The sequence below is a fragment of the Lissotriton helveticus genome, chromosome 8, assembly GCF_964261635.1.
Source record: "Lissotriton helveticus chromosome 8, aLisHel1.1, whole genome shotgun sequence".
NCBI lineage: Eukaryota > Metazoa > Chordata > Amphibia > Caudata > Salamandridae > Lissotriton > Lissotriton helveticus.
Genome location: NC_136069.1, coordinates 753,420,977 through 753,437,200, shown reverse-complemented (window position 1 = coordinate 753,437,200; position 16,224 = coordinate 753,420,977). Strand labels below are relative to the sequence as shown.

Here is a 16,224-nt window from a genome sequence, read left to right as displayed (position 1 = left end):
AAAGACAACATGTGAACAGAAACGTCACAACAACCCCTATAATCATCAGAATCTTCCAACCCCAAGTCGACATCAGGCCCCAAAACCATCCTAGAAGCGTCCAATTTCCTTCGTCCACGTGTGTGGACTCCGAGATTTTGTGCAACTTAGAGATGGCTTGATAAACCGTTGGAGCGTTATCAGGTATGAATATGCAGCAGCTCGAATGGATGACCTTACACACACCACCTCTATCTGCTAGAACAACGTCTAGAACCATACGGTTCTGTAATGTCATCAGTCTATCCGCCTGAAGCTCGGCTGTCAAATTACCAAGGGCACTTGCAGTTATGTTGGCAGTTGATTCTACTACACGAGTTAACTGTCTCAGGTTCCTGCTATTGACCATAGGGCCCCAAAACGGTAGGAAACCCTTAAAGAAGTCTCCTGCTTCTTGACCGGCAGTATCTTCTTTGTTAACAACACCTCTCACAACTCTAGTTCTGTGATAATCTGAGGCAACAGTGAAAGTCGGAGGCAAAAGATTTGCAATATAGCAGGTACCCGAGAAGTCATGAGGTAACCACGTATAGGCTCGATCATAACATACAAAATAGGTACCCTTGGCAGTTAGGAAGACAGGGGATGAGAGCGTCGGTAAGACATACGTCTCAGTACACGCACTCTCCCCAAACTGAGCTCTCGGATTTCGACCAAGACCTTTCAGGCAGAAGTGACCAAGGTGAGGTACAATCCATATCGGTGATGAGCTTTTAAGCTGTCTATCACCCACTGATATACTATACTCAGTCTCACTTAGTTCCTTATATGCTTGCACCTCCTCCTCTGGGATAAGCGATGCGTCGAAAATATCTCTATCTAAATCAGCAATAGCTATCGCCAGAGTCTTGTGGTACGGGCCAGGACCAAAGTTTGCTGAGCGTGGTTCTCGATGGGGGTAGGAATCTAGTGCGCTGCGGAACATAGTTTGGAATGCTCGAGCTGACCCTTGGGAACTATAAGGCAGAACCAAGTATGGAATACCCTTATCCATGGTATGTGGCATTAACCCACACACCCAACAATTGGTAGTGTTTACCACTAACTGATGCTGATGTAAGAGTTGAATAAAGGAGTTGTTTCTAAATTCCGCACGTCTGGCTTGTTCGTGTTGAGGCAGAAAATGAAAGGAATGTGGAGAGACAGTTGAAACGAAACTTAGATCATGAGATGGAGGAGTAGTTATAGTAGAAGGCAGTAATAATTGGGACCCAAGATATACTCCCCCCACCAGTAACATAGATACAGTCAGGAACAATATGAAAACCTGTAGCAAAAACCATTTTGTACGAAACACCTTATCTAATGCAGATCTTTGCGCCGACATTTTCTCTCTTTTCGACAGCTCAGACAATGACGATTCCATCCTCTAACGACCGTCCGCGACGTTCTTGACGCACTTCGTTCTGAGTAGCGATTATCAATTCCCAGGAGTTCCCAGAAATTGACAAAAGAAACCGACCTAGTGTCGATAGCTGCTAAACAGAAGAAAGTACCCGCACGGCCCTACGGCCAACCTGGATGATTGGTTCTAGCTAAATTGAACATTCAATTTATTATAACATTCTTGGCTGTACGAAAAGGAAAAAGGTACACAATATACAATGTCCACTATGTTCAGGGCAAGTGTGAAACCTAAAAACAAAAAAACTTTTATTAGTCTCTTGTACGTGGACGAAGAAGGTATCGGCTGCTCCCAGGGCGAGTCTGATCTTCAAATAGTGGATTGGATGGCAAATGAGTGTCCGATTGTTCAGATGATTGTTCAGCACTCGAATTCTCCAGGGTTGACGGAAAGGAAATTGTTTGAGGGGAATCAACAAGGGTGTCAGATATAAGCTGAGCTTCGCTGAATGGGACAAAACGTTGTGGAGCGTCGGTTTCAGATGAAGAAAAACCTCTTCTCATCCAAGTGTCCGCCGGCAAAGGAAGCGGGACCTTTTTGGTGTGGGTAGCATGTACCCAGTGCTTCCGTCCCTCCAGCCGAACTGCTGTCCTCGTTGCTAGTTGCACCTGGTAAGGTCCCACGAACCTCGGCTCAAGGTTCCGTTTTCGGCCGAAGTTGCGGACGAGGATCCAGTCCCCGGGTTGGAGCCGATGACCAGGACCCTCTGTTTGTGACGGCAGAGCCTCAAAGACCTGTTGATGAATCAAACTCAATTTAGCAGTCAGATCATAAAGATAATCAATCAGCATTGGATATTCAATTCTATCAAATTCTTTAGGCCTTGGGACTCCCCATATATTAGCAGGACGGCCGAACACAATCTCATATGGGCTAAGCCCTATTCGTGAGTGTACAGTTGCCCTGGTCGATAGGAGAGCTAGAGGCAAAGCGTCGGGCCATGATAAACCAGTTGTTGCCTGAATTTTAGCCAGTTTTAGTTTTAGGGTGCCATTGTATCCTTCCACCAAGCCCGCTGATTGTGGATGATTGGCACTGTGAAATTTTTGATTAATTCCAAGGCCACGACACACACTCTTCATCACACTTCCCACGAACTCACTTCCGTTGTCCGACCATACAACCCGAGGCATTCCATACCGGGGGAAATACTCCTTGAGCAAAATTTTTGCCGTGGATAAGGCAGTATTATCCTTAAGGGGGTAAGCCTCAATCCATCTGGAGAATGCACATACCACAACCAACACATACTTCAAATTGTTGCATCTTTCCATGTGGATGAAGTCCAACTGGATAACTTCGAAAGGGCATGTAGGAGGGGCAAAATGGCCAGGTGGAGTGGGAGTGCCCTTACCGTGATTGTGCATCAAACACACCATACAATTCTTAACCACTCTCTCTGCACACTTAGTAATCCCATCATTCTTCCATACATGAGACAACAACTTGCATATGCCTTTTGTGCTTATGTGTGCTGTACCATGGGCCATTGTAACAACAGCAAGCACATATGCATCCGGTAACATCCATCTCTGTTTCTCTGACAAATCAACCCAACATCCGTTCTCATCCAGCCTTCCCGTGCTCTCTTTCTATTTAGTCTTTTCCGTCTCAGTGGCTTCATTCTGTATTCCCTTCACACTCCCAGTCGTGTCTTCGCACATACTAGTCTCCGTTGGCCATCTCACTGAACTCGTAACATACATTCGATTTGTCAAATCTTTAGCTGTCTCTTTAGCCGCTTCATCCGCAAATGCATTACCACGACCCACATCATCCGTCACTTTCCGATGCGCACTACATTTGATTACGGCCACCTGTTTAGGCAATGTGAGTGCATCTAAAAGGTCATTCACAAGCTGTCCATGCTGAATCTTCGTGCCATGCGACGTAAGGAATCCTCTTTCTTTCCACAATCGCCCAAAACTATGGGCCACACCAAAAGCATACTGGCTATCTGTAAACACATTCACCCGTTTATCTTTAGACAACACACACGCTCTTGTCAAGGCGATCAGCTCAGCAGCCTGAGCCGAATTCTGACTCAATCTTGCGCTTTCTACAACCGTACTCAATGTTACTACAGCATACGCAGTCGTCACATCACCATTCGGCAACTTAAAACAGGAACCATCCACATACAAAGTACCATCGGGATCTATCAATGGAGTATCTTTCAGGTCAATACGACCCTTTGTTTCCTCTTCGGTTCTCAGATAACAGTCATGTAGTGCTTCACCACTTGACTCCGTGTCGATCGGCAGCAATGTTGCTGGATTCAACATATTACATCGTTTTATCCGTATATGACTGGCCAGTAACGTTAACTCATATCCAGACAATCTTGCTCTCGTCAAATGTTGAGTCTTCGTTCGGTTCAAGAGAGTGTCAACTGCATGCGGAACCATCCCCGTAAGCATATTATCCATGACCAGACCTGCGGACTGTCGAATGGACTCCGCAGCTGCCGCTGTTGCTCTTAAACAACTCGGCAAGGCTCTAGCTACTGGGTCTAAAGTCGAGGAAAAATATGCGCATGGACGTTGTTTGCCGCCAAAAGGTTGTGTCAGAACACTCAACGCACAGCCATCCCTCTCGTGAACGTATAGTGTAAACGGCTTACTGTAATCAGGAGTACCCAACACAGGAGCCGAACACAACGCATCACGCAATTCAGAAAAACCTTTCTGACACTCTTCAGTCCAAGGCAAAGGAGATGAAACATCCTTGCACGTAAGGGCTATCAATGGTTTCGCCAACAATGAAAAATTTGGAATCCATTGTCTGCAGTAGGACGTAATACCTAAAAAGGCACGTACATCTCTCTGGGTTTTTGGCACAGTCATTCGGGAAATCGCTGCGATTCTCTCTGGGGTCAACCTTCTCCCTTCTTTTGACAATAAGTGACCTAAATAGGTAACTTCTTGACAACAATATTGTAGCTTAGAAGGTGATACTTTGTGATGTAAGTCATGTAGATAATGCAATAATGATACTGTAGCCGTTTTGCAAATAGCTTCTGTATCAGCTGCCACTAGCAGGTCGTCAACGTATTGAATCAAAGCCGCACCCGTCGGTAACACAAAAGCATCAAGCTGACTTTTAAGTGCTTGACTGTAGATTGACGGACTCTCACAGTAGCCCTGTGGAGCGCGTTTTAGCCTAAAACTGCGACCACCTAATGTGAATCCGAATAGGTCTCTGCTTTCCTCAGCAATCGGGATACTAAAGAAAGCATTCTTTAGATCGATCACCGTGAACCAGGAGGCAGAGGCCGGAATCATTGTTAGCAAGGCCGTGATATCAGGGACCACGGGAAATTGTGGAATCACTATTTTATTTACTTCTCTCAAATCTATTACGAAACGATACACAGGAGGTTTGGATGGATCAGTTTGTTTCAAAATAGGCAATTCAGGGCTATTACACACGTTTCCACGAGTTTCTTCAACAACACCTTTCTTAATTAGATCATGAACGATTGCTAACAGCGCTCGCTCACCATCAAGAGAGATACGATACTGAGGTAAACGTGGTAATCGCACATTTGGTTTCAATTGAATCACATAAGGTGGAATGTCTAACAGACCCACATCATTGGGACCTGTGGCCCATAGAGACGCAGGGAGGAAACTCAATTCCGGTGGGAATTTATCGATCGACAAGTACATAGGAGAGATCACTCTCCGACCTAATGTAAGCTCCACTCCTTCGGGAGAGCAATACAAAGTCGCATATAGTCGTTTCAACAAATCCAGACCCAAAAGATTCTCACCACAGCCGGTAGATAGAATCAGCGGTGCCTCCAGCTCACGAGGGCCAATCGTAAGGGGCAAAGGGCTAGAGACAGGATTGCTAACAGGGGCGCCAGAGAATCCAATGGAAACATTCGTTAAGCCAGACAAAGGTGCGCCAGGGAGTTTCGAATGCATGATGGAACTTTTCGTCGCACCAGTGTCTAACAGAAAAGGCTCAACTACGCCCGATGTAGCCACTGCGACGTAAGGCCCACTCTGATCAACCGGAACTGATACTACTCCCTCTCTTTGTCGGTGGCTGTCCTAGTAATGGTCGTTTGCAACAGTCTCATGTTCAATGTAATAATCGTCCACATGATATTGTGTAGATCGAACTGACCCCGCATTTCGCTGGTCAAAACAATTATTCGTATCTGATGGAATTTGAGGGCGATCAATTTGATTTTGGGGGGCACCGCGACCTCTACCTCGTGATGCCTGTTGAGGACCACCACCACGGTTTCCTCGTGTCGACACACCGTTTAGACGGTCACGTAAAGCGGGACAGTCGTATTTTATGTGTCCCTCTCTTCTACAATATGCGCACTGATTATACCCAAGTGAAGATCTATAGTCCAAGTTGTCAGAGCGCGGCTGCATCCTATCGGGCTGTGCTCGTGGTCGATACTGCTGTTGTGAATCATTTTGATTTGATCGTGGAGGATATGCTTGCTGCAACAAAACCTTCGTTTTGAGCTCCTTCGTTTTCTTATCTGCACGATCACTTTCTTCCTTTTCCCTATTCTCATAGTATTGAGCCGTTGCTAATATCTGTGCAGTGGTTGAAACCGCCCATGCACTTTCTGAATTCTTCAATTTGTTGCATAGTTCAGGCAACAGATTCAACACAAATTTATCGACAAATAACCGCTGGCCTCCCTCGGAGTCCATGTCCTGACCACTGTGGTCGACAAACGCTTCCTCAAACCTTGTAAAGAAATCCGAGACACTCTCGTCCTTCTTTTGCTTACAGGCTGATAATTTATCCCAGTTCACCTTCATCGCCGGCATGAGAGTTTTCATGAGCGTAATGATTTTCTGAGGTAAATCCAAAATCAACTGCTCAGGCTTAGCCCCTCCAACTTGTAAAGCATCAGCCGCTATTAGTGCAGCCCAATCACCACCTAACTCATTTGCGTGGTTTGCTTGGCGAATTTTCGCCCAAACTGGTTGTGGTACAACATTACCAAACAACATGTCGATGTCGGCAAAGTTCATAACAGAAGCTTCCACCAGTTGGGATAGTTCCTTATAATAACCAGCCGGATTCTTACGCGGATCAGGCAAGGATTGCTTTACTTGCAAAACCTCTGATCGTTTCCATGGGAGGTGTATCCAAACTCTTCGGAAATGCGGTAAAACAGGAGGCTGAGCTTGTGGATTACCTGGCACCCAAAGTGGCGGAACCTCTCTCATAGGATACTGACCAGGAGCCGCTTTCCAAGTGCCTAGGTCGTCACCAAACGGTACTTGAGAATGCACGGTGGATCTAAGTGCTAACAAGCGCTCCAAGGCACGTCGTACATCACCCCCTACAATCATACCGTTCGAAAATTGACTCTGGAGTTCAGTCATATCGGGCGGTACATTATCTAAATCATCGTTATACCATTCTTCCCTCAAAAAGTTACACATTTCTTCGAACACGAATCTCTGCGTAGGCTCATTAAACTGAGAAAACGTGTCGAAGACCACACGTGGAGGGTAGTTAACAGGATGTCTTATCCATCTACGAGCCATAGTCGCTAACGTTGCACTCTCCCTTCCACCAGGGATTTGACTCCGTCTCTGGGGAGTTTCAGAAATATCGGATGGGAATAACTGACCAGAAAGCGGTGAATAAAGGGTAGCAACAGTGTTAGGGATACGATTACGAACAGAAGGAGAAAGAAGAACAGGAGCAACAACATTAAAAGTGAAGCTAGGCGTAGTAGAAACAGACAAGGTAGTCGGGGTAACAGGGATAACAGATTGAGGAGGTACAGGTACAGGGGCAGTAGGAACAGGGACAGGTGGTGGGACAAACGTAGGATTAACAACGGGCGGACCCGTAGCCGCTGGAACGACGGGAGGAACGACAGGAGGAACTACAGGAGGAGCTACAGTAGCCGTAGCACCCTGCGCATAAGGAGGTGGCGATTTCATCAAATACGCTAACAAGGAATCCTCCTTCAAATCTTCTTCTTTCTTATCTAGACCAGTCGGTAAAACCGGATAACATTTATCTACACTCATGTGATGTAGTCTAGTGGAAACTTCCACTTCTTTTACTTCTTTTTCTCGCTTACATTGTTGTACAACTTGCATTATCGGAACAAACCCTTCTCTTCGATCCTTTTTAAGCTGTTTGATTTCTTTCTGCTTGGCCTCTTTACGCCACAGCCGAAAAGAATCAAACATAGCTGGCCGTGCTTTCTTTTGAAATAATTTAGCTTCAAGATTATCTAAAATCGTAAGTTCAAAACTTCCATGTGGTGGCCAACTAAGGACACCGTCTTTTTTCGTGTAACGGACCCAGTATTCATTATATATAATAGGGCCCACACCGTGTCGACTATAGAGCTCATATATCGGGGTTCCAACTGGAGGTATCGGACACGAGTCCTCCAACCGGGAATCCATTGCGCAACATTTGAAGAAACCAAACAAACCACTATGGCTAGGCATCGTGCACACTAACCTAGTATCAAACTTCAAGGGTTACCGAAGTACTAAATCTTCGTGTAAGACAAAACCCTCGGTTTTTGGCAATTGCAACTGTCAAATAACCACTAAGAACCACAAATGCAATGGAACCATGCAATACAACAAAGCTTCAATAAGCTACAACAAAGCTTCAATAAGCTACAACAACCACTAAGGACTGGGAGCGACCCACAAATACTTAACTCAGAACTTCAATGGCGTCACCAGGAAGGCCCGTCTATCGTCTCGCTTGTACGAAAGGTCTGCGCCGGGCGTCGAAGACAGGTCGACAGTCAGGGCATCGGTCCGTCGCAGCCGTCAGGAGGCGGGAATCTTCGCAGGAAAAATCTTCGGGCCACTTATTTCGACAACAGGATCGATGAAGCGGGGTGCACCTTCCCTCGGAGATTTCACACGAAGTTCCTCACGATTGTCAGGCTTTGGACCGGTACCGTTGATGTCGCCCCACGTTGGGCGCCAACTGAAGGACTGGACTTTTAACAGAACCAGCGGTGCCAGGGAACAACACCTATAACCTTCATGGGATACCTGTTTCGGCGCACAAGTGACAGAGACACGGGACACTTCCTTCGGCGTCAAAGATCAGCGTTTATTTACTGCAGGGAAACAAGAGTCATTAGAAGTACAAAAGGTAAATCTAAAACACCTTTTAAAACAGTAATTCATTATTATTATTATATACAATGTGCAAAAAATCAAGTGGAAATGAATTACTGTTTTAAAAAGTGTTTTAGATTTACCTTTTAAGAGAAGAATAAGGCTTTGTCCAATTTTTTAGAGAGGTAATATTCTGATGCATTTTTTACTCAGAGAATTATTTATTATACATTTCAGCACTTTTATAGATGTGTTTGCACTGTATTGAAAGCTTCTTTGCACACTTAGGCAGAGGTGTTTAGCCACTTTTTTTGTACATATTTATTAGCACTTTTCGCACTTTACAGCCTACGTATGTCCCAGCGAAGAATTTTGGATTGTTTCTAAAAGAAACAACTGACATGGTAATCTGGTATTTTTTGCTGTTCAAGTCGGGGCTTGCTTAGCATAGTGGATTTATCCAGTGAGTTTTTCTGCAATTGTGATATATTTGAATAATCATCTGTCATGCCTTGAGAATCCAATGAATTAATGGGTGGTTTTCGTATTTATGCAATTTAGACATGTTTTTAGTGTCAAATCATGTATAAAACAAAATGGGCATGTTTTGTATTCTGCCTCGATAACAATCTTTTTACCATGTCTAACATGTCACATGACTAAGCAGGAGGCGGGTTGTAGGCGGGGTGCATTGCATTATAAAAATAATTACATTCTGCTATCCTCTGCATGTGAACAAGGGCCGCTTGGCTCAAAACGCGTCATTGCTGGTTTTATCATCTGACCCTTCTCTGCAGTAAAGAATTGTAACCCTCAATTGTGGTCCGTCTCCTGCTTCGCCGATCCCGTGGGATTGGAGGTAGCCGTGTGGAGTTCTTTTGGCATATATATATATATATATATATATATATATATATACACATGTTAACCCCTTCCATGCTGATGACGAACCCCAGCCGTCACGCTCCACGGTGCTCATGTGCTGATGACGGCTGGGGTTCGTCACGGCCCCGCCCTGTTCGTTTGTTTACCGCACAGCGGCGGAATCGGCCCAGCATGGAAGGGGTTAATTTAAGTTGAAAGAAATATTAAAAAAGACTCACAACTAAGTGTTCGAGTTGCACCAAGTTGAAACTACCCATCCCACTGAGGAATCTGACGTTCTTATGTGTATTTTTTCTAAAGACATTCTTATTGTGGTACTGTTGCAGTCTTGTTCAGCTGTCTGATAACTGTTGTTTTGAAGTGTATTTCAGGATAGCACTGTTTTGATCACATTGTGTAGTGGAATCTCTTTTGCCTCAAAGTCTCTTCAGACCAGGAAGGCTCTTTAGATCAGGCTCGCTTAGTGTGATTCTATGAAAGAAGCAACGTTTTAGCCCAAAGACATTAGTTCTTGATAGAGTAAATATGTTCCCCCTGCATTATGACCCTGGAAATTATTATAATTGGTTAGTTTAACTAATTCTACAACTTTACTTTTGCTGTTCTCTGATTTTCCCTCGTGATATTGTTTTGTGTCTGTCAGTAAAGAAAAATTAGGTCCATGTACATTTTTTCTTTTACCTTGCATGCATGTATTTGAAAACTAAGACTATTTTCCTCATCAGTTAACCAATCCGTACTTAGAAAAAAGTTATTCTTGTTGATGAAAACAAATGGCACAACATTTTAAGCTATTCTGGCACATGAAATAATCCGTATATATGTGTTTGTTCTTTCCAGCGGACATTGGTGGAAAAGCAGAAGTTACTCACTAGGCAGCATGAAGACGCAAAAGAATTGAAAGAGAATCTGGATCGAAGGGAGCGCATTGTCTTTGACATTCTAGCCAGCTACTTGAGTGATGAGAGCCTGGCGGACTACGAGCACTTTGTGAAAATGAAGTCTGCACTGATCATTGAGCAGCGAGAGTTGGAGGACAAAATCAAACTCGGAGAGGAACAACTCAAATGTTTGACGGAAAGTCTGCCTCTTGACCGGATCAAATGAGGAACGCACGAGCTGCCTGGAAAAACGGACTATGAGGACACTGTGCGCTCAGTGTGGTTGTGGGCGCATGGAGAGTGAGGACTTTAAGTACAAAAGAGGTCTGCAGTTCACGTTGCTATCACAGAGGAAAGATAAGGCATGGATCAAAATGCCTCTGACAATAGCAATATTATTCCAGTTTTATTTGGCTAAACATGAGATATTGTTTCTGGATACTCAGTATGAAGCCTGCCTGTACAGTTTTGCTTCTCTCTCTCTCCTTAGACTCTCCACAAAACGTGATGTGTGTAATCTTCAGTGCTTATTAACAATGCATTTTGGGGGCCATTGCAATATTGCCTTTACAGAGGAGTGATTGTAAGCGTTGGTTGCCAGCAACAGCGCTCCAGAGGTTGCAGAAGCTTTCAAGGCAAGATGAACGAAGAAACGAAGGTTGTCACAGCAAAGGCCTTCTGGAAGGAGGGGGAATATTTGCTTTTACTCTAATCTGTTCAAATAATCATGCTGTTTTTTAGACAGGTTTGACCCACACACATAATGCTTTCCATGTGTATTATACTTGCGGATAGCACCTACTTCCTTGAAGAAAAGAGTGGTAAACAAACCAAGGAATATTATTCTGGACCCAGCTATTAACTGCAAAAGGTCCCTCATTTATGGTCGTTTTCCGCGTCATTCCAAGTTAGGAGCTAAACTTATTCACAACGCCTTCTAGGAAAACCATATGATATCTAGTAACTTCACTGATTAAGTTGGATCCAGACTCTAGATTCTAAGTACACTCTGCTGTAATGGATGTTTTGGTGCACCTCAATGTGGAGTGACTTGGTTCAGTAAGAGAGTAAAAGTTCTGTAGTTGATCTGGTATGGAATTTGTTCTGTGTGATCTGGTCAGTTCCAAATAGAACACCTGTAAAATGAGGAGTATGCAAAGTCGTTGAATTTCATTGTGGAACAGTCTTAAGGCCATGGTCCTTGTTGACACACAAAGGGTACTCCTTGCTGAAAGGAATGCTCAGTGATCAAACTTAGAGCGCAAAACATGAGGCTCAGTCGTGCTCAAATTTCCATCAAGAGCAGTAATCTACTGAAATCTCACAACAAAATGAACATTTCTTCTCCGGTTTCTAATATAAATTGCAACCCACCAGGATCTGCCACCTGCTTCTCTTCATCTTATGAAACCGAATGGTGTTGTGTTTTTCCACAGGATATGCACCGTTAGCCTTCAGTTCTATATCTAATAGAGATGAGCAATCAACATTCTCCAAGCGGTGCAATACGTGTGGCTTTGTTTGCGGTGCAATAAAAATAGCAAAGCAGCATTGTCAACTTCCTTCTCCTGTGCTCATCATCAATGAAGAAGATATAAACCCTGTGATTCCAAATGTATTGTGATTTCTTTGTTTTGTAAACTTCTGAATGAATGTAACAGTGACAGATTGTGCTGGGGCCCTACTGCTTCATGACTCATCTAATCTTGTTGTCTTTGTCTCTAGCCATTGGTTCTTGTTCGTTATTCTACCTGTAGCTCCTTCACTTTCTGAAGTTTAATTTTCTATTTTTACCGTAGTAGCCCAAATCATGAAATATGTGAGGATAAAATTAGATTTAGGGAAAATGTTGGGCCTTACCTGGACCTAAGAAGCTGTATGTCGCAAAACAGATTGGCACAAACAGCAGTGCGTACACTGTGTCACTTTATCATAAGTGCTATTTTTTCAGTGTGTTTTGAGGTGTTTTTTTTGCATCTGCTCATATTATCCATCTACGCCTTTATTTTCACACTTATGCACATTCTGTTAGTCATACCATCTTTTCCCCCCCAGAAAATGCTTTCACTCATCTAATCTTTCCATACTTCGGAATGTCTCTTGTTGGTGGGACTTTGCTTTTCGTTTTAAGAAAGTGGTAACATTTTTCTCAGCCTGTCTGTTCTGTGATCCATTTTGTCTCATGATTGTCTTCTTGATGGGCTCTTAAGCTGGCACTCCTGTGTGTTTTTGCCAGGCTCTGACTTCAGCTCACCATGGCTTTTGTTTGCGAATGACTTGTGTCCAGTGCAATCTGCCTATTTAACCATGATCTGACTTTATTTCTTTTTGTCACTCGGAAGACCCTTGATCCCCTACGGTAATACAGCCATACTAGAATTGCTGTACGTTTTCCTAGTGGTCTTCTAGTGGATGATACATTGGTGGGACAGTAAAGGAGGAATAACAGTTAAAAATGAGGAAAAACTACTCCTGTGAAGCTAGATCATTGTTTCTGTGGATGCACCTGTTCTCACTGGAACATTTTAATTTTTTAGTAGTTTCAAAACACATTATTCCGACTCATATTCCACCAGTGCCATCTATGTGATAAATGCTGCCTATTTGAACCTAGAGAAGCACTATTCACTGTGTAGATTCCTTATCAACAGTCTACATTTTCCATCGTAGATGGCCGTGTCGGGTTGAAAATTGATTCTCTTAAGCGTATGACCACTGTGGTTGTGACCAAAATTTGATTTGCACTACTCCATTTACCACTACGTCAGTATGAATAGGGTTTATACACTACGGAGTCTTCTTTGCAGCTGGTCGCGTCGATAGCACAACTGGATAATACGAAGAACTCTAATCCTTGTAATTTTAGTCTTGTCTGCTATACTACGTTGCTGGCCCCTTGGGTAATTATAGTTGTAGTATATGGCACATTGCAAATTTAGAAAAGGGTGCTATTCTGTATAGTGTCTTCATACTTCCTATTTTAGAACCATGTTTCCAGCCATTGTTGAGCTCCACGGGTTCTATTCTGGCCTACAACTCGTTTGCAGGCATCTTCTGAATGCTAAGTTTCAGCCTATACCTCAAAACAATTGTTGAACGACTTCAAAACATGTTTAGGAGGCAACAAGACTGAGGTGTTCTTATGCATTATTAACATTTCAAGCTGCTCAGCTTATTTGGGTAAGTGTCCAGGTAGTATAGACTAGGCCAGAAAGAGCAGTGGCTAACAGTTAACAAGCAACATAACTTTAATAGTAACGTGTTGGTAGTGATAGCAGCTTAATTGTTAAAGGTTTGATAACCAAGATATAATCCTTGGAAAGTGATTAATGGAGCCATGTATCTGTATAAATCATTCTTTAAAGTGCATTTGATTGTGGCCGGAATACAGGTACTTTGTAATGTATTCACTTAGGTAGAAGGCAGGTGCTGATCATTTTTATTGCCATGCCTGGTAATATGTGCCTGGATTCTGGCCTAAAATCTAAACTCCTGTTAAACTGCATAGATGAGGGGTTTCCACCTTTTTTATGCAGTAACTGTAAAGCTGTGTTTTGAGAAAACAGGGGAACTACAAAAGGTGTTGTTTGAATGGTTATGTCACGTAGGCTATAGACGATAGACATTTCCCTGCTGCCACTTCTGTATTCTTGTATGTGGTGCACCAAATATGCTTAGCAGTTTTCATGATGTACAGGACAGCATGTTCGCTCTAGCCAAGCATAATCTGAATACATTCTTCTCTCTGTTACAATGTTTGTATTGCTGTACGTTTTAATACTGTGTTGTGGTGAGAGTATTTGTAACCTGTGAGCACTGTTCCCATCTGATTGTTTCCATTTCTTCCTTGTCATTTTATTATAACGTCTGAGGGCGCACTATCTCCTGTTCAATAGAACATTACGCTAGTTCTTAACACTACTTTCTAAAAACTGTATTGATAGATAAAAACAGGACATGGCTGCTTCTCAGTACAATGTGTAAATCTGTAAATATCTATATTATTTCTTTTTTGTTTTTATTTTATTTTTTTATTGATCTGGTGCTGATCTTTTGTCTTTGGCATCTTTAGGTCATTGCAAATGTTTCGCTATTTTAGACTTTGCTTTTTTAGACCACTTTGTATAGGAATCCTTGCTTATATAGGGCTAACAATCGACATTGCTTTTAGTTCAACAGCCCGACGGCTGTCGAGTTCCAGGCCTCATTTCTGATATGTCCTTATTCACAAATGCCACACTGCTTGATGTTGAGGAAATAAACAGTCTAATTGATATTCAGTCATTGAGTTGAAGTGTACTTCTTTTTACATAGCGAATACAAGCCAGATGAATTTACAGCAGTCTTTCAGGTGGCATGTTGACCGGTTTAAAAGCTGGAGAGCGGACTGTGAATAAATAAACTATGTCAAGCCACAGGGCACTCTGTATCAGCTTATCATACCTCCATTAGAGCCCCATTCAAGGCAATAGAAAGGTCCAAGCTCATTCTTTTTCGTGTCTCGAGAAATCCTCACTTGTAGCCCATTTACTTGAACCTCCGACAGCGATAGCAGACTCGTCACTAACTATCTGCCTGTCAGTTTCAACAATCCATCCGTCTCGGGTCATTTGAAAGAACAAGATGTCTTCTGCAGATCTGGTCGCTTCTATGAGCACAATTGCATTGACAGACAAAGTCAGGAGTTGGTCACCTTAATAATACTCGAAAGCTGTGTTTTTTTTCTTCATATTCCTCAACGAAGAAATTATTTGGATGCGAAACAAAATGCAACTCTCGGGGGTAATTTCAAATCCCTGCAAAACCTATGTAGGTGCATAACCATTTAATGTGAGGCAGTATTCTACTGACTCCTGTTCTCATGAGATTGTTCTATTGAGCTCTGTAGTAAGCAAGGCTGTTTTCAGTCCTAGTACCGAATTACCTGAGAGAGGTAATGAGATTCTGTTCTATTTCACGGCTCAGAAAATCACGCCACACAAAAATCCAGTCTACATCTCAACTCCTGCCTACTGTTTGACTATCACAGTCTTACTTAAAAATTTTTTTTAGTGCTTTCGAATTCACCAAAAGTGAGCAAACTAAAGCCCCAGGGCCCACCCTGAAATCCATCACATATGCTTTTCACGCAGGCCCCTTACTACTTTTCAAAGCTGCTGTTATAGCACCTCCAGTCCATATTTTAGCAATCCTTTAAACATTTCTGGCAAACACACGTCCTCTACTTCCCTAAATAAAAAAGCCTTGGTTGTTTTAGTAATAGTCTAACCTCAATACTATCATGTAGCAGCTTATTGCCTAGTATCCAACCATTCTGTCTCATAAGGTTATAAAAAGGAACAACCCTCCAACTTCAACAGGGCTTTTTACAAGGAAAGTTCCACAACAAACATTAATGTGGTCATCTACCAATCTTGGAAGCAATGAGATGTTATCCCATTTTTGTCTAAAGTGAGTCACGTGCCATTTGTGATCTTGGCATGTGTCTGTATTGGTCTTGCTGTAGAGGTCTGCATTTGATAGCGTTAATCTCACCACATTGATAATGTTTTTTCTGCCTAGCAGTCTTTCCTATAACGACTGATAACCAGTGATACTCTCTGTAATCTTTACTTACTTAACTTTGAGAGAGACCTTGGCGGGGGTCAATGCAACAGTCTGCAGCACTTGCTCAGAGTTGGAGACAGTAAAGACATGCCGATATTAGCTGAATCCCTGCAAGCCATCAAAGGTATACATTCCAGAAGTTTTGTTATAATTCCAAAATTAACTTAATGCTGGTTGGGGCAACACCCAATACGAAGACCCTCAAACCATGTTCATTAACTGTTCATTACCCTTAGAAATTGCCTCCTGAGCCAAATGAGCAGGGTCACCCGCAAATTCAAACTGAACAAAGCTTTTAGGCCTGCGT

The 16,224-nt window shown here is 43.0% G+C and overlaps 1 protein-coding gene across 6 annotated transcripts in view; it reads left to right on the top strand.

Moving 5' to 3' along the window:
- The window catches only part of SHROOM2 (shroom family member 2), a 904,672-nt gene extending 890,082 nt beyond the window's left edge, over positions 1-14,590 (top strand). For all 6 annotated transcript variants that reach the window (XM_078657588.1, XM_078657592.1, XM_078657589.1 and 3 more), the window contains one exon: positions 10,270-14,590. In XM_078657588.1, coding sequence (XP_078513714.1) covers positions 10,270-10,536 — 267 coding nt within the window. In that variant the 3' untranslated portion in view covers positions 10,537-14,590. The remainder of the gene's footprint in view (positions 1-10,269) is intronic.
- Positions 14,591-16,224: the final 1,634 nt, after the last annotated feature.